The 18,905-nt window shown below is 43.2% G+C and overlaps 1 protein-coding gene and 1 non-coding gene across 3 annotated transcripts; both read left to right on the plus strand.

The window, feature by feature from the left end:
• Positions 1-3,268: 3,268 nt before the first annotated feature.
• Positions 3,269-18,639, plus strand: ppp1r8a (protein phosphatase 1, regulatory subunit 8a). 2 transcript variants are annotated; one of them, XM_085962856.1, is made up of 7 exons: positions 3,269-3,407; positions 9,773-9,833; positions 11,875-12,028; positions 14,199-14,416; positions 14,998-15,142; positions 17,269-17,333; positions 18,021-18,639. In XM_085962856.1, the coding sequence occupies exons 1-7, from the start codon at positions 3,364-3,366 to the stop codon at positions 18,378-18,380; spliced, it is 1,047 nt and encodes a 348-aa protein (XP_085818982.1). In that variant the 5' UTR covers positions 3,269-3,363; the 3' UTR covers positions 18,381-18,639. The 2 variants fall into 2 exon arrangements, with proteins under 2 accessions (XP_085818982.1, XP_085818983.1); XM_085962857.1 differs by lacking the exons at positions 3,269-3,407; positions 9,773-9,833; positions 11,875-12,028; positions 14,199-14,416 and adding an exon at positions 14,717-14,875.
• LOC147103358 (small Cajal body-specific RNA 1) lies at positions 10,672-10,832 on the plus strand. Its single transcript, XR_015073018.1, has one exon.
• Positions 18,640-18,905: the final 266 nt, after the last annotated feature.

Consider the following 18,905-nt stretch of genomic DNA (forward strand, 5'->3'; position numbering starts at 1 on the left):
CGGCGCTCCACTGCGGCCACCAGTTGCTCCAGAGCCTCATTAGTGAAGCGCTCTGCTCTCTGTCTCACCTTCTCCATCTGGTCCAAGTTTTTAGCGCCAGAGAAGGGCCTGCGCCGATTCTGAGGCCTACAAGGCGAAGAGTGTGCATGCTGAAGCTGACTGACCCACCCCTTTAAGAGCTGGCCGGCGCCTGGAAGTCTCGTGGTCATCAGTAATTGAGAGCACCTGCGCTGCGCCCGTCCGCTCTGATATTGGGTTGCGCCGGAAGTTTAGCGCCTTAGGAGTCCCGTGTAATGCCTGAATTCGCGCCTCAATCCCCTTTAGGGGCGATGCAACCCAATACCGCGCCAGGCGGCGATAAGTTTCGTCTGGCTATAAACTTTGCGCAGCGCCAGTTCTAACGCTTCAAGCGGGGCTATACCCAATTTCTAGGCCCAAGTGTCTTAATTCTTCTTACGTGGCACTGTGTTTGATAATACTCCTGTGAAGCGCCTTGGGATATTTTACTATGTTAAAGGTGGTATATAAATGCAAGTTGTTGTTGTTGTTCGCAGAGGTGTGAGGAAAAATGGACGGTAAATCCAAGGACAGATTAGGAGGGGTGACCAAATGATTGGTCAAAAAGTTGGGTTTCAAGGAGGGTCTTAAAGGAAGAAAGGGAGGTAGCGAGGTTGAGATATTTAAGAAGGGAATTCAAGAGATGGGGCATAGGCAACTGAAGGCATTACTGCCAATGGTATACCAAATGGAGGAAGTGTTACTGAGAGTTCGGGGCAGGAATGTAAGGCTCGTGGATGTTAGAGATAAACAGAGGATTTAAACACAAGACTGAGATCTATAGATTGTTGTTAGGTAAGGGAATCAAGGGATCTGGGGGTACAGATGAGCATGATCTAATTGAATGGCGGAGCAAGTTTGAGGGGCTGAATGGCCTACTTCTGTTCCATGGGGAATTTTAAATTTGAGGCGTTCGGGGACTGGGATGTAGGTTAGCGAGAGCAGAGGTGATTGATGAGTGGTACTTGGCGCTGGCAGCAGATTTTTGAATGAGCTGAAGTTTATGAAGGGTGGAGAATGGGAAGCTGGACAGTAGAGCATTGGAGCAATTGAAGGTGACAGAGGCATGTGCAAGGGTTTCAGCCCAAGATCGTGGCTAGGGTAGGGGCTGGAGTCAGTGGCAAAAGTATGGAGTTTTTGTGTGGGGTGGAAAATGATGTTTGATAAAGTGCCACGTATAGGCTTGCCAGCGAAGTTGAAGCCCATGGAATAAATGGAACAGTAGCAGCATAAGTGACAGGACAGTGACAGGAAACAGAGAGTAGTGGTGAACGGTTGTTTATCGGACTGGAGGAAGGTACATAGTGGTGTTCCCCAGGGTCGGTACTAGGACCACTGTTTTTCTTGATGTATATTAATGACTTAGACTTGGGTGTACAGGGCACAATTTCAAAATTTGCAGATGACACAAAACTTGGAAGTATTGTGAACAGTGAGGAGGATAGCGATAAGACTTCAAGAGGACATAGACAGGCTGGTGGAATGGGCAGACACATGGCAGATTAAATTTAATGCAGAAAAGTGCGAAGTGATTCATTTTGGTAGGAAGGCCAAGGAGAGGCAATATAAACTAAAGGGTACAATTCTAATGGGGGTGCATGAACAGAGACCTGGGGGTGTATGTGCACAAATCATTGAAAGTGGCAGGGTAGGTTGAGATACTGGTTAAAAAAGCATACAGGATACTGGGCTTCATAAAACGAGGCATAGCGTACAAAAGCAAGGAAGTTATGATGAGCCTTTATAAAACACTGGTTCGACCACAACTGGAGGTTGTTCTTATGTTCTGACCTCAACTGGAGTATTGTGTCCAATTCTGGGCACCACACTTTAGGAAGGATGTGAAGGCCTTAGAGAGGGTAGAGAAAAGATTTACAAAAATGGTTCCAGTGATGAGGGACTTCAGTTACGTGGATCGACTGGAGAAGCTGGGGTTGTTCTCCTTAGAGCAGAGAAGGTTGAGAGGAGATTTGATAGAGGTGTTCAAAATCACGAGGGGTCTAGACAGAGTAGATAGAGAGAAACTGTTCCCATTGGCGGAAGGGTCAAGAACCAGAGGACACAGATTTAAGGTGATTGGCAAAAGAACCAAAGGTGACATGAGGAAAACATTTTTTACGCAGCGAGTGGTTAGGATCTGGAATGCACGGCCTGAAAGGGTGGTGGAGGCAGATTCAATCGTGGCTTTCAAAAGGGAATTAGATAAGTACCTGAAGGAAAAAACATTTGCAGGGCTACCAGGAAAGGGCGGGGGAGTGGGACTAGCTGAAGTGCTCTTGCAGAGAGCCGGCACGGGCTTGACGGGCCAAATGGCCTCCTTCTGTGCTGCAACCATTATATGATTCTAAGAACATGGCTTTGGTCTTCCCAATGTTTAGCTGGAGGAAATTGTGGCTCATCCAGAATGACCTACCAATATAGTCAATATGAGATCGTGCCCGGGTGGCCCTGGAGATGGAGCACGCGGTGTCTGCCGGCCCGCTCGAGGCCTTCCGCGTCCGGTGGGCACCGCAGGGACTGGAGTGCATCATCACCCCCGACAACCAAATTTTAATTTAATTAGGCACTGTACAGCCGATTAGGCACTTTACAGCCTTCCGGACTCAATATCGAGTTCAACAATTTCAGATCATAACCTCGGCCCCCATTACATTTTTACTTATATTTTTTATCCCCCCCCTTTTTTTCTCTCCCACATGGCAGCTGTCTCCCATTCTGCCAGCGCATTTCACACCTAATCTAGAGCCGTCTTTTGTCTCCACTAGTCCTATCACCATCTCGTCTCATTTTGAATACCTCTTAATGTCTCTTCACTTCTCTTTTGTTCTCTCCCAGCCTCCAAACTGGCCTTTTAATTTGTTTCATTTCCTATGCTTTTTCAGTCTTGACAAAGGGTTTTGACATGAAACGTTGACTCTGTATCTCTCTCCACAGATGTTGCCTGCCCTGCTGAGTTTTTCCAGCATTTTCTGTTGTTATTTTTAATTTAATTTGTTAAGTTTCATTTGATTTTTGATAAGTTACAGTTTTTGTTTATTGATCACACCAAAAGAGCAACACTGGCGACCACTTCGCCATCCCTTGGCCCCCGCTCTACTATCCAGCTGGCAATGCACACTGGGACTTGTAGTTCGAGCGCCCTCTTCCGTCCACAGCCGGGAACCAAAGGAAAAACTACATCTCCCAGCAGGCAAGGCGGCGGGGTTTGGTGCGCAGGCGTGGTAGCCTGGTGATGTCCCGCCCCTGCCCTCCGAGTTACCCAGAATCCGGAGCGGGCCGCGGTTTGCCTCTCTCGATGTGATTCAAATGCAGGCGATTCAGCTCAAACCCGTCTTCGAGTGCCCGACATGGTGAGTCTGCGCCGCCTCCCCGCCTCCGCCTAGCTCGGGGGGGTGAGGAGGTGACGGGCAGCCTTCGAGTGCAGGGCACGGTGGATGCAATGAAGCCAGCGGGCGCCGCACTTTGTGTTGGAGGAGCCAGCCTGCAGCCTGTGCCGCTAGGCCGCGGTGTGGCTGCTCCCGGCGCATTGATTGGCTGCCCTGCAGCTTCCCTGGCCGAGGCAGGAGTCTGGCTCACCCTCCCCTCCCCTCCCCTCGGGCGGGCTGCAAAGAGACTAGTCAGGGCCCCAGCAATGCGAATGGAGTGAGATTTGAGGATTTAATTGCATTTTTTTGGCGGGGAAGCAAAGATTTAAACATGTGCAGCTGTGAGCAAACCCACCCTGCAGTAGTGTGCTGCTTCAATGTGGCTCACACTTTTAAATCAGAGTGAGTCTGTGCCAGAATTAATGGGATTTGACAGCTCTGAGCTTTGTCCGACCTGACCTGGTCCTGCAAGCCCATCCTGCAATGATGGGTTGCTGACTTGGGTTGTGCATTGCTAAATTTAAGAGAAGTGCACTTTGTCTGGGGTGCACTTTCTCTCTCATTGCTGTGTATGTGACTTCAATAATAGATTGTGCAGAAATAGTGTTTATAATACAAAAAGCAAAATACTGCGGATGCTCGAAATCTGAAAATCACAACAGAAAATGCAGGAAATGCTCAGCAGATCAGGCAGCATCTGAGGAGAGAGAAACAGAGTTAACGTTTCAGGTCGATGACCTTTTGTCAGAACTGGAAAAGGTTAGAGATGTAGCAGCTTTCTTAGCTACTCCCTTAATATTGGAAGCAAAATAGTTTTGTGACATAGGAAATTGCAGGTGTCATGACAATTCTAGAAATACTGTTGACTCTAGCAGGTTTCTAATAGTTAGTTTCTAAATTTTAGTAAATGCATAAAATAGTGTGCAGGAAATGTAAAGGACACAATAGAATTGAGAACTACGAAATCGTCAAGTATACCAAGTATTGTGGAGTAGGCAAACTCCATGGCTTCATGATTGGTACCAGAGTTGCTCACTGGGCCAAGACTGCGTTATTGACTTTTTTTTTAATCATTGATGGGCGATCAGATTTTCTATTATATTTCATTGTACTTTGGAGAAAATCAGATCTGAGATTATTTTGGATTAAAAACAAATTGAATGTACTTCTCACTAATGTAAACAGTGCTAAATCTGGAGGCCTGTGGAGTTTTCTTTATAGTAGCTTCTGGTGGCCAAAATCCAGACTGGTTCTTGCCTGTTTTTGGTTGTGGTAGAACCTTTTACATCTTCGGCATTGGGGGACCTGGAGGTGATGTAGGTCAGCGAGCACAGGCATGATGGGCTAGTGGAACTTGGTGCGGCAGATTACTGCGGCACGATACAGGCAGCAGAGCTATGGATGAGCTGAGGTTTCTGGATCAAGATGGGAGGCCAGCCAGAAGAGCTTGGAATAGTTGAGTCTGGAGGGGACAAAAGTATGGATAAGGGTTCAGCAGCAAATAGCCTGATGCAGGGAAGGAGACAGGTGACAGGTGGTGAAAGTCGGCAGCCTTTGTGATGGAGAGGATATGGGGCTGGAAGCTTAGCTCAGGGTTTGACTGTTGAAAATTTTTGGACATTTTTGCAATTTGCACAGCTTGCATCATGCAGTTGACGTATAGCGATAGCTTGATGCACTGCAATGGGTAACTCTGGGCTAGCCTAGCGTCACACTGCAGCTGGATGCATTCAAACTTGCAAACCAAATAATTTTTTTGCGGTCACGGCTAGTTTGAAAAGACTGTGGTGCATGTTGGGAACCACATGAGCTTTGTGGTTCCCAATTATGCTACTCTTCTGGAGTGCCTTTGTCCTAATGATTCAGGAAGCACAACAGAAACAAGCATCTGGGGTCTAATGCAGAAAGTTGCAAAGGGGCATTGATTGATTAATTGAGTGGGCAAAGCTATGGCAGATGGAGTTCAATGTGAGGTCATCCACTTTGGACCTAAGAAAGATGGACTTTGCCGAGGACCCTATCTCTGACATCCAGCAGTGATATCTGCATGTTGTAGCTACCATATTAGAACATACTTTGTTTCTATGCAATTGTAACTAGAGATTTCTGCACAATTCCCAGGTGGATACGTTGTATTATATGAAGGTGCTTGGCCCGATTGTAGGTTAAAGATAGTGTAATGACTATTGGATATTTTGATGAAATAGTTCTTTTCCAAATAATTGAATGTTTTATTTTTTCCAGTCACAAATGGCATCCTTGTTGAATGTGGTGCATTATCCCTCCTTGTACCTCTCGACCTTTCTGCAAACTTTGACCTGGCCGATTGCACCATCTTCCTCCAACACCACTCCTCTGTTGTCCAGCTCAGTGGGACTGCCCTTGCTTGGTCGCACTGTTAGCTATCCAGTCGTAGCCAGAGCATCTCCAGCAATGGCTTCTCTTCTTGCCCCCACACCTTTAACCTCTAAAAGTTCCTGAAGAATCTATCCATGGCCCCTTCCTCTTCCTCGTCTTCATACTGCCCCCTTGGCAACGTCATCCAAAGGCATGGGGTCAACTTCCAAGTGAATGTGGATGACACACATCAACACCTCCCTCAAACCCTCCACTGCCTCTGTGTTGACATCCAGTCCTTGATTAGCTGCAATTTTCTCCATTTAAATATTGGGAAGACTGAAGCCATTGTCTTCGGCCCCTGCTACAAGCTCTGTACCCTTGCCGCTGATTCTATCCCCGCTCACCAGCCACTGTCCTGGATGGAACCAGACTAATCGCAACCTAGGCATCCTATTCAACCCTGAGCTAAGCTTCCAGCCCCATATCCTCTCCATCACAAAGGCTGCCGACTTTCACCTCCTGTCACCTGTCTCCTTCCCTGCATCAGGCTATTTGCTGCTGAACCCTTATCCATACTTTTGTTCCCTCCAGACTCAACTATTCCAAAGCTCTTCTGGCTGGCCTCCCATCTCGATCCAGAAACCTAAGCTCATCCAAAACTCTGCTGCCTGTATCGTGCCGCAGTAACCTGCCGCACCAAGTTCCACTAGCCCATCATGCCTGTGCTCGCTGACCTACATCACCTCCCGGTCCCCCAATGCCTAAGATGTAAAAGGTTCATCCTCATGTTTAAATCCCTTCATGGCCTCACCCCTCCCCATCTCTGTAACCACCTTCAGCTCTACAACTCTCCGAGAACTTTGCCTTCCTCCAACTCTCGCCTCTTGTGCATCCCCTATTCTCTTTGCCTCGCCACTGATGCCTGTGCTTCTTCAGGCAGCCCTTTCCTGACTTTTGCTATATAACTCGTCACTGCTAGACAGCTCACAGGCTTTTTATTTACTAAAGCGTTTTAATAAAAATGTCATATTACTGTACAACATAAAGCAAACACAAATCGTGTCAGGCCTACAGTAATGCCAACCTACTTATAAAGGTCCCAGAAATGTCAGAGATTGAATGGCAACCACTACAAACAAGATTTGGAAAGCCTCTGCTTCGGACACAACCCCATCACAATGTCTACGGGCTTTAAGTTGGGCTAGCTGTACTCATTTTAAAATTGTAGGGGGAGAAAGAGGGGGAAGAAGCATCTACTTGAGGTCTACAGTAAATAATCCATTACTGGGATGTGCATTAGTCTATATAAAACAAAAGGTTTTTAACAGAATTAGCCATGCCAACAAAACATTACCTTTACCCAACTCTGTGTAGTCAGTGATTTATTTAAATATACTTGGTCCCAGTAGCTGGTAGGAAAATTCAGAATGGAGCTAAACAGCCCCTTGTGTTAGTCCTCATTGATCACCTCCCAGATTACCCGTATAGCCCCCGTCATTACTTCACGCTCAAACTGCTCTCTCCAGAAACAGCCCAAGTTTCCAATGATCGAATCTACAATTGTCCTGCTATGTATTTCTCTCAGTTCATGTGGACATGGAATGAAATTTTCATTTGCTCACCATGATGTTCTATTAAAATTCTAATGGCTGCAATGATTTTGTTAACCAATTCAAATTCAAATCGCTTTATTGGCATGACAAGGTACATCTTATGTTGCCAAAGCATCGAAAAACATTCATGGTTGTACACAAAAATACAGATCTATCCATACAGTGTACAAACAGATATATCCCTGAGTGTATAAATATACATTCATATAATTTCTATATACTCTTCTTATATTTAGTGGTTGTCCCTCTGTTTATGGCAAGCTGTAACATAGTGTGCCGCTAAGGTTACACAATTTCTCTCTTCCCCTAGTAGGTATGGGAGTTTTTGGTCGTCATTCAAATGCAAATATGGAAACATATGGTGCCTGAGGAAACATATACAAAATACGCAGAGAACAGGCAACATGTTGCAGTATTTACATAAGAACATAAGAAATAGGAGCAGGAGTAGGCCATACGGCCCCTCGGGCCTGCTCTGCCATTCAATAGGATCATGGCTGATCTGAATCTAGACTCACGTCCACTTCCCTGCCCTCTCCCCATAACCCCTAATTCCCTTATCTGCAAGGACAATGTCTATCTCCATTTTAAATTTATTTAATGTTGCAGCTTCCACAGCTCTCTGGGGTAGCAAATTCCATAGATTTACTATCCTCTGAATGAAGAAGTTTCTCCTCATCTCCGTTTTGAAAGGGCAGCCCCTTATTCTAAGATTATGCCCCCTAGAGCTAGTCTCCCCCATCAGTGGAAACATCCTCACCTTCTAGTTAACAGGTTGCCTGTTACTGATGCGTATTTTGTATATTGCAAGACTGTAATTTCTATAGTTAGTCACTGTGATGTATTTCTTGTAATCCATGATTTAAATGTCAATTTTAATCAACACAAAGCACTTTTGGACTAAAACTAACTACAAGTTTTAACACCGAATTGCTTTGGGATTGAAACAACCATAACTGGCACTGAATGTATGGGAGTGGCAAAAACACTCGTCTGCCCTGTGGTGGTGTGTTAGGCAGCGCAAGGAGCGCACGTCAACCCAAGCACCCCACCCACCCGCCCCTTCAACCACCGTCTGAACCACCGTCTGCTCCACCTGTGACAGAGACTGTAGGTCCCACATTGGACTCATCAGTCACCCGAGAACTCATCTTTAATGTGGAAGCAAGTCATCCTCGGTTCCGAGGGACTGCCTAAGAAGAAGGTGTGTTAAAGGGACACCTGACCCAATGTAAAGTTTCCTGAAAGACCGTTTGCATTTATTCCCCTGTCTGATCTAATGATTTTAAATCCATCATAGATTGCAGCTGCCAGAGAATTTTTCAAAATAGTGGAGGGGGAGCAAGAATTATGTTTTAGGTGCAACAGAATGAGTGCCTGCTGGCGAATGAAGTTGCTGCTGTGGTAGATCCATTATAACTTGGTTTGAAATAGATTAGTACCTGAACTCTCAAATTTCCCATTACCGCAAGGAATCTAAATGGTGACATTGTCAAGAAAGGTGAAGACTTAACAGCTTTCTGAGTCAGAAGGTTGTGGGTTCAAGTCCTACTCCAGTGACTTGAGCACAAAAATCTAGGCTGACACTCCAGTGCAGCGCTGAGGGAGTGCTGCACGTTTGGAGGTGCCGTCTTTTGGATGAGACATTAAACCAAGGCCGTGTCTGCTCTCTCACATGGACATAGAAGATCCCACGGCAATATTTGAAGAAGAGCAGGGGAGTTCTCCTGGTGTCCTGGCCAACATTTATCCCTCAACCAACACCTTCCCAAAAAAAAAAAAAAAAAAAAAATGGCCTGGTCATTATCACATTGCTGTTTGTGGGAGCTTGCTGTGCGCAAATTGGCTGCCGCATTTCCTACATTACAACAGTGGCTACACTTCAAAAGTACTTCATTGGCTGTTAAGCGCTTTGTGACATGAAAGGCCCTATAAAAATGCAAGTCTTTCTTGTGTGTAAATGGAACAGATTTAATTACAGTGCTGATTAAGGTGCAAAAATGGCACAACCTGAGTGTTTGTTTGAAAGCCGTAGCTTGTAATAGGAAAAACAGAATAGCTAAATCTGAAATACAAAACGGAAGCTTCCAGGAGGGGACCCAGCTTCTTTAAGCTGTGCTACTGAATACCTGTAGTATAAGTAATGTGCAATGCTTTTGCTCACTCAGGTCTTCTGTACCATAGAGACCCTTAAGTCCTTTAATAAGGAACTGCTCCAAGTGCCTCGAGTCATTTTGCTGCCTCTGGTGTGAAGGATTTGCCTGCACGCCTGAAAATTTGAATTTGGATTTGAAGACTTTAAATATACAAAGGTGCAGCTTTTGGGCGACACGTGCTGTAACCACGTTTTTCCTGTTAAAATACGCTTATGTGCTAACAGACTTTTTCTAATTTCAGGGCAGGGAAGCCTCCACCAGGACTTCATTTGGATGTTGTGAAAGGAGACAAGCTAGTAGAGGTGAACACTTGTCTTTTATTTCCCCTTGGGAAAAAATGTGGAAATTGGCTTTTCATATTTCTTCATAATTGCTTCACGTGAATGTCACTGCAGTTGTATTGATAATTGTGTCTGATGATGGGAACGCCTGGCAAACACTTATCAGGGATGTGCCCAGATTTTGAATTAATCTCATTTGTGTCCATAAGCTGGGAATACTGTTGAAAGCATCTTTCAACTTTGAAGTGTAATCTGTGGTGCAGAGGGCTTTTCTTGGGAACATCGCCAAACAAGTAGATAATCCAGGTGATGGTCTAAGTGCATGAAAAATGGTGATTGCATATCAGAAGAGGTGATTTACTGTTAAACCACTTTCACTGTAAACTAGTGTAGGTAATGCACTACAAATTTAAAGTTCTCTTCCTCACGTTTAAATCCCTTCATGACCTTGCCCCCAACCCCCCCCCCCCCCCCCATACTCTCCATTGTCTCTAGCCTCTTGTACTTCCCCTCCTCCCTTCGCCCCACCATTAGCGTCTACGCCTCCAGCCACGCTCTGGAATTCACTCCCTACAGCCCTCTGTCTCTCCACTTCCCTCCTGTCCTTTAAGACTCTCCTTAAACCCCAACTCTTTGGTCAGCTCTGCTATTATCTCAATCTTGGCTTTGACAGCCATTTTTTTGATTGCGCCTCTGTCAAGCACTTTGGGATATTTTTCTACATGAAAGGCGCTATATAAATGCAAGTTGTTGTAAGCCATTTGCTCCGTTTAACCTATTGCAGGCAACTTTTTACTTTTTGTGCTTGGCTGGATAACTACAGTGCATGGCATTTTGCATTAGAGATGATATAGGAGGCATGCACCAGATACTAACCTGGCTATCGATGTCACAGCTCTGTTGTAGATCTGAGGCAATCCATGATGGTTGGGTCCAAGTGGTGCTAAATCAAAGCAAGCCATGAGCATGTTAGCTCAGCGTGCAGAGAAACACCATGGGTTATAACTCAGAGGCACAGTGCTCCTGTACTTAAATACAGTTAGAAATCTATAGTTTACATTATTTGTCAGAATTAATGGCTCAGAATTTGCTGGAGTGGGGCATCTCGCAGTGTGCCCTGAGAGTTGGAGGTTTTTTTTCCTCGGCCTTCAACTCAAATATTTTGCACCAGAAATTGCTGGAAGTGCAAATTGATAATGGTCAACAGAGCATCGGGGACCTTGGTGAATGATGGGACCAATAGTCTTATCTCCTTAACCAATGAAATTTAAGGTTAAATTAAGAAAGAAACAGAGCAAACAATGTAGAAGGAAATCGTGAATTCAAGTCCAATTCGGTTCAGAAAGAAAAATAAAGCGGGAAAGAAAGATTGGATTAAGAGTGAGCGATAGCAAAGAAAAGGAAGAAAAAAAATTAAAACATTTAACATTTAAACATTTTTTAAAACCCTCTAGGAGACTCCACAGTTTCAGTTGTTCCCTCTCTGGGCCTTCGAGGTTGAGTGACATTGCAGGAACATAAATCTCGTCATTAATTGGGTCCTTGCATTGTCAAATAACAGCCTTAACTTTCTACGGCGAGTTTAATTTGTATTTACGACACAAATCCAGCAATTTCTTGATACCTACGGGGAGCTTGACGCCGAGATCCCGTTTTCGTGAGGTTAACGGATCTGCAAATCGTCCAGCAATTTGTGGCGGTTCGCAGCTCGTGTATCTCTTCCTCACCACAAATTGCTGACTTTTTATGCACTAATAATGCCAAGCTCATTTAAACGCGCCATTATTTTCCCAGCAAATTCTTTTCCAAAATTATCCAAATTTACAAAAAATTCGACAAACTTTTTATTGGAAAATACCTTCTAATGCTTAAAAAGTGCTGTACTTGGAGTAAAATGCAAATATTGTCAACTTTTATTAATTTTTTGCCAGAAACTGTCTCGTCTGTCCTTGAATTTTACCATTTGTTATCATCTTGTTTTTTTTGTGAACAGGGTCAGATAAGTTATGGAAAACAGTTAAATAAAACAAATCATAATTATGCATTGGTACTTTTTCTACAGAAACTCATCATTGATGAGAAAAAATACTACCTCTTTGGAAGAAACCCTGACATATGTGATTTTACCATTGACCATCAGTCATGTTCAAGAGTCCACGCTGCATTGGTCTATCACAAACATTTGAAAAGAGTTTTCATCATAGACCTGAACAGCAGTAAGTGCTATTATATTGTATATTGCAAGTATTTTATGGAAAATGTTTGCAGCGGCCAAGTGTAAGGGACTCCAGTGTTTCAAAAGACAGGATAAAGGTGAGCTTCAGTGATCCATATTTGTTAATTGATGAAGTAAACTAAATTTTAAAAAAAATTGAGTGCACCACCCCAATGTGATGGCTTTTACTGCATTTGAAATGGTTGTCTGCCTCTAAACATGTGACAACACCATTGCCAACTGCAGTTGAGACCTCATTGACACAGGCCATGGGTAAAGTAGGATCATCGCTTATGAATGCTCCCTCTACTGCTATGGAGACTTTGGAGTACAAACTCCCACTCACTTGAGAATGGTTACAGGCAAACGGTAGAGGGACTTCAAAACAGCTTAAAGTCTCATTGTTCTATGTTCACACCGGAAAAATTTGCAGAGCTATGGGGAAAGAGCTGGGGAGTGGAACTGATTGTACAGCTCTTTCGAAGATCTGGTACAGGCACGATGGGCCGAATGGCCTTCTGTGCTGTATAATTCGATGATTCTATGCTTTTTGGAATTGCAAAACTTGAGCTGTTGTCATTGTCTCTGAGGTCTGGCCCCAATAAGACGACCTGATGGCTTTTTCCAGGCATAGTGGTATTATAATATTGGCTTCAAACCTTGATTGGTAAAAAAAAACTCTGCGTCTTCTGTTTCTGATATAGGTTTATAAGAAACATTCTCTTAAGTACTGCCTGCAAACTAGTTAAGAACTAAGGTGCAAAGGACCTTGTTTTGGTTACCCAGATCCAAGTTTTATTTTACTGTTTTTAAAAAATATATATATATTTTTGTCTGTCACACCAATGTTCCCTGTAATTTCTTTTGGGGTTGCGCGGCCCATTCAAAGTAGCGCGCATGCACGGTTTTTCTATTTAAAAGCCAGCTGCGCGGGACCTTCAGAGCAAAGGGAACATTGTATAACACCCAAGTGTCAGACTAAAATGTCATTACGGTTCAGTGTCACACTTGAAACAAAAAATGCCAAAGTATTCCAGGAACGGACAATACCAGAGCCAGAATCTTCACAGATTCTAATTGAGCACTGTATGAACTCACCCTATGTTTAATTAACAGCAATTAAATGATGTAACCTTAATGGAACACATAACTACACTTTAGCAGAAGAATAATGCATTGTGTTTTACATGGTATATAAAGATAGAAATGTTGGGCCAAAAATTCGGGTCGGGAGCTTCCCGCGGGTGCAAGCCCCCGATCTGTACTCACCCTGCGCGCTGACATCTGAAGCCCGGGTCTGCTTGCATTTCCTGTGACAGGCCCGGTTCAGATGTCAGCGCGCAGTGCTTACCTGATCCAGCGGCGTAGTTAGTGCGATGTGCCGGCTGGGATCAGGTGAGCACTGTACAACCAATCAGGGGAGGGGAAAGTTCATTCATGAGTTTGAGAGTAAGAACTGTCAAACTCATGAAAACTACGGGGGCCCAAAACACTATTTAAACTTTAAATAAAAATTTAAAAAACACCCCAATCATTAAATTAAGTATAAATAAGTTTAAAAAAATAATTTGAACAATAATTTTTTTTGTTGAAAAAAATAAATTTGTAATAAAAAGGGTCTAAAACTAAACTTACCTTATTGTAGATTCTTTAAAATAATAAACCTGTGGGGGGGAAAAAAATTCTAAATTACACTAAAACACCACTTACCTGTAAAAGTAAATACTTACGTGTGCTTTTTACAAGCGTAAAGACCGGAGGCCTTTACACATGCGCAAATCCCCCAAAACAGAGGAAATCCAAGACGCACGCGCTGCCCCCTACAGCGCATGCGCTAGCCTCTTCAACTCTTGGGTTAGAGGAGAGGAAATGCCGGTTTTCAGCGCATGCACTGTGCATGCTGAAAACCGGCATTTCCTCCGGCCAGACGCGTGAGTACCCCTTCCGTATATCCCAGCGACCTTTCTCTGCTTTTATTACTACTTTGCCACAATATATTTTCCCTCCCCCCCCCCCCCCCCCCCCCCCCCCCCACCCCAAAGAAAATGTAGACGTGCTGCAGGATGTTGCGCTATAAACTGGTTGAGAGTTAGACTAACCAACTAATCATTTATTTCTGCATCAAGTATTTAATTGGCTTACCAGCTAAGTGTAAGTAATTAATCTTGCAGCTCATGGGACATACCTGGGGCACCTTCGTTTGGAGCCCCACAAACCACAGCAGGTTCCCATAGACTCCACGTTGTCATTTGGAGCCTCAACACGAGCGTACACACTACGTGAGAAACCACAGACAATGCCATCCGCAATCAAGGGTGACGAAAATGCTGCAGAAGATGATGAACTTAAGGGGTTGCTGGGTTTACCTGAAGAGGAGACGGAACTAGATGTAAGTCCAGGTTTAAATAAGCATCTGTATCCATTTCTGCTGAGCTACCTAGACTAGTTTAACTAAGTACATAAAAAATTCTTAGAGCAACTACCTTAATTGTATAGTTCTATGGCAACAGTGAGTTCTTGTAGAAGTGGGTGTAGAGTTATAGAATGATATTAAATATATACATTGGTTTGACAACATTGTGTAATACTGAATATTGGCACCTGTAATGCCACTTTTTGAGCTCCCATTTCAAACAGTAAAGCAAAATGTCATAGTTGTTGCTCTAAATATACAATTTTGTCTACCCATTCTAATCTGTTAGTCCTATTTTTTTTTTTTAAAAACTTTAACCAGTTTATTTATTCTTTGCATTTCTGCTCCCACCAAAGAGGATGGGGAATTGTGTGGTATGGTCTTCTAGGTTTCATAGGAGCAGGATTGAAACTTGTTTGGCAATCCATTTTGGAGGTGGGAATAATGTCTTTGTCAATTTAGTTTATTGATCAAGCAGTTCTATGTGAAGAACGCACTTTCAAATTAAAGTGACAAGATGTATCTGCAAAATTTCATGCATGTTTTTCTTCCCTTAGAATCTGACAGAATTTAACACAGCTCATAACAAAAGAATATCTACACTGACAATTGAAGAAGGAAATCTGGAGATCCAGAGGCCAAAACGTAAAAGAAAGAGCTGCCGGGTATCATTCAGTGACGATGAAGAGATAATAAATCCAGGTATGACCTCCTTTAAACTTCATGCCATTCCCTCAATTGAAAGAATGATTTGCAACTTGTGAATCTGGCATATGACTTGCACTGCCATGCAAGGTGGGTGCCCATAATGAGATGCAGCACAGGCCAGCTCCAGTGTGCCACTGCCATGAGCATGTATCTGAACGCCCATGTTAGAAGAACACCTATGCTGAACTAGTAAGAGCAATATATCGGGTTGGGTGGCTTGTCATTTTTGAAAGTAAAAGAGCAGGTGGAATTTTGTGTGGTTCTATGTTTCATAGGATTTAAATTTGTGAACTATTACATAGAATGCACAGCACAAAACAGGCCATTCGGTTCATGCCGGTGTTTATGCTCCACACGAGCCTCCTCCCACCCTATTCCATCTAACCCTATCAGCATATCCTTCTAATCCCTAATGTGTTTATCTAGCTTCCCCTTCAATGCATCTGTGCTATTTGCTTCAAATATACCTTGTAGTAGCGAGTTCCACATTCTCACCACTCTCTGGGTAAACAAGTTTCTCCTGAATTCTTTGTTGGATTTATTGATGACTATCTTATATTTATGACGACTAGTTTTGGTCTCCCCACAAGTGGAGACATCTTCTCTACATCAAACCTATCAAACCCTTTCATTATCTTACCCTCACCCTTTTCTTTGCTAGTGAAAAGAGCCCCAGCCTGTTCAATCTTTCCCGATGAGTATAACCTCTCAGTTCTGGTGTCATCCTTGTAAATCTTTTTTTCATCTTCTCCAGTGCCTCTATATCCTTTTTATAATATGGTGACCAGAACTGTGCACAGTAGTCTAAGAGCGGACTAACCAAGGTTCTATACAAGTTTAACATAACTTCTCTGCCTTTCAATTCTATCCCACTAGAAATTATCCCAGTGCCTTGTTTGCTTTTTTTTATGGCCTTATTAATCTCTGTCACTACTTTTAGTGATTTGTGTATCTGTACCCCTAGATCCATTTAGACTCTTACTTTCCAAGAAGTATGTTGTCTCAAATTCTTCCTACCAAAGTGCACCACCTCCCACTGATCTATATTGAAATTAATTTGTCAATTACACGGCCAATTGCAAGGTTAATAATGTCGTCTTGTATTTTGTCGCAGTCTTCCTCTGTATTAACTATACCCCCTAGTTTGGAATAAAAACAAAATGCTGGAGAAACTCAGCAGGTCAGGCAGCATCTGTGAAGAGAGAAACCAAGTTAACGTTTCAGGTCGATGACCTTTCGTCAGAACTAATTGGTGTCGCCTAATTTGGTGTCATCTGCAAATTTTAAAATTGATTCCCAAGTCCAAATTGTTTGTCGCTATTGTGTGGTTGTCTCAGTTTAGCTTTTGTGAACATATTAAAATCCTTCTCGCCCACATATATTGAAAGTAAGGGCTGTGTGAAATATAAATTTGTCCATACTATCAAATCACTTTGAACTACTGTTTAAAGTTCAAATACCAATCGTAACATTGTAAGCTACTAATTTTTGTATTCTAAAACTGCACGAATATAATGTAGTCCTGCAATTATATAGTTGTTTTGAACAAGCACATTATCTGGAAATAATGATGTATCTTAACTAAAGTAACAGATGCAAAAACATCACAGAGATCATGCCCTATATTATAAGACCATAGTAACTTGGCTCAATGGTAGCACTTTTGTCTTTTGAGTCAGAAGATTAAGAGTTCAAGCCCCACTCCAGCAACCTGCGCACATAATATAGCCTGATACCCGAGTGCTGCATTGTCCGAGGTTCCTGATTTTTGGGCGAAAGGTTAAACTGAGGTCACATCTGCCTGTTCGGGTGGATGTAAAAGCTCCCGCGATACTTCGAAGAAGGGCAGGGGGTTCTTCTGCCATCCTGGCCAACAATTGTCTTTCAGCCAACACCACCAAAAATATTAACCAGTCATTCTCGTTGTGGTTTGTGGGACAAATTGACGGCCGCGTTTGCCTACAAAACAAAGTGACTACGCTTGGAAAGTAATTCATTGTCTGTGAGGCACCTTTTAGGTGGCCTGAGCTCTGAATGGTGCTATATAAATGCAAGTTTGTTTGTTCTTGTAGTAATCTTGAACTAATACAATTTCTTTCCTTACCCCATCCCCTTTTCAGAGGATGTTGATCCTTCAGTTGGTCGCTTCAGAAATATGGTTCAGACAGCAGTGGTTCCACTCAAGGTAAACTAAACCGACACCTTGTTTTGTTGTAAATTATATTCGGCAGTGAAATGTTGAGTTCAAGTTTTAATGAGCTCACTGTTACAGATCACAGACCAGGCGAGATAGAGTTTACTGATTATCAGCAAAGTATGAGAAACTTCAAAAATTTTAAAACCTAACTTCCTGTACCCAATAATTATAGCAATCTTCTAATGATACTGTATTCTGTAACAGCCACTATTTTTTAGTTTGTAAAATGAACTAGACTCTCCAAAAACGCTTTGGTATTTTTGATGGGCGACACATACTGTATATAAGATACTGGTTTTCAAATCTCGTAGTTTCTTGAGGTACTAAACGTTACTGTTACAAGCAATGTTCCCCCTAATTTTTTTTTTGGGTGCGTTGCCCATTCAAAAGCCGGCAAGCGACCTGCGCAGGGCCTCCAGCCAGCTGTGCAGCTGCGTAGCTTAGCGGGAACTTTGGTTACAAGACTGGTTGCTCTTCAAGTAGCAGCATCAGTGTTATGCATTTTTTCACACTTTACCGCCACACAAATATTGTTTTACCGCAGGCGCTAGCCTTCCTGTATTGTGAATTCTTCAGTGTTGTGAATGAAGAAACCCTCCTGAAGTTGATGAATGCAAAAGGAATATGGTTTCCAAAGTTTAATTGTTTTATTTATTTTTGGGGGGGAATCTACAGAAAAAGAAGACGGAGAGCCCCAGTTCACTAGGTCTGGACGATGGAATTGCTCGGCGCATGCAGAATTTCCCATTCAATGCTGGTTTATATGGTGGCCTCCCTCCAACTAGTGGTGATTCTGCGTCTCAGCTGCACAGCAATACAATGGGAACCGCAATGATAGGAGGACTGCCCATGCCGTTCCCAAATCCTGCCCCGGAAGTGGACTTAGCACCAGCAGTAGTACCGGCAACTGTGACTATAAACCCCCTGCCCAACCCCGGCGTGTTCAATGCAGAATCTGTTAACGAGCCGAAGAAAAAGAAATATGCCAAGGAAGCTTGGCCTGGCAAGAAGCCTACTCCATCATTGCTTATTTGATCATCTGTTCCTTTTTTAAAAAAAACGAAATAAAGTCGCCACGGATTTGAGGACCGAGAGGGGCTTTCTTTTAATTCTGTTAATATGCCTAAGATTTATATGAGCTTTGTACAGATGTTTGTACAGTTGTGTAATAGATTCACAGCCTTTTCAACATTTACTGTTAACTGCTTTTTACCTCTAACCTGTATTTCAGTGTAAATTACGTACAGCATTGCCAGTTTGTTGGACTAAAGTCACATAAACTATTTTTCTGCCACTTGTGCTTTGTTTCCGTGTCTAGAATAGGATAATGGGTGAGGGGCTCCACGTTTTTACATCTGGCTTTCTGGATTAGTAGGGAAAACAGAGCACTGAAGTTACCTGTGCACTGTATTTATAATTAGAGCAAGTGATTTATTATTGCTTAGATACACTCTGAAACTGTGATTTTCATTGCTTCCGGGACACTGTGTGTAAAATTGCAGCACTCGGAGAGCAAATTGCACTACATGTGGTAAGTGTAGAAATTTGCAAGATGTTACA

The sequence above is a fragment of the Somniosus microcephalus genome, chromosome 20, assembly GCF_052327205.1.
Source record: "Somniosus microcephalus isolate GS21.2 chromosome 20, FLI_Smic_1.0, whole genome shotgun sequence".
Lineage (NCBI taxonomy): Eukaryota > Metazoa > Chordata > Chondrichthyes > Squaliformes > Somniosidae > Somniosus > Somniosus microcephalus.

Coding starts and splice junctions, on each gene's coding strand:
- ppp1r8a (XM_085962856.1), top strand. CDS start 3,364: ATGCAGGCGATTCAGCTCAAACCCGTCTTCGAGTGCCCGACATG. Junction 3,408..9,772: donor GTCTTCGAGTGCCCGACATG/GTGAGTCTGCGC, acceptor TTCTAATTTCAG/GGCAGGGAAGCCTCCACCAG. Junction 17,334..18,020: donor CAGCAGTGGTTCCACTCAAG/GTAAACTAAACC, acceptor GGGAATCTACAG/AAAAAGAAGACGGAGAGCCC.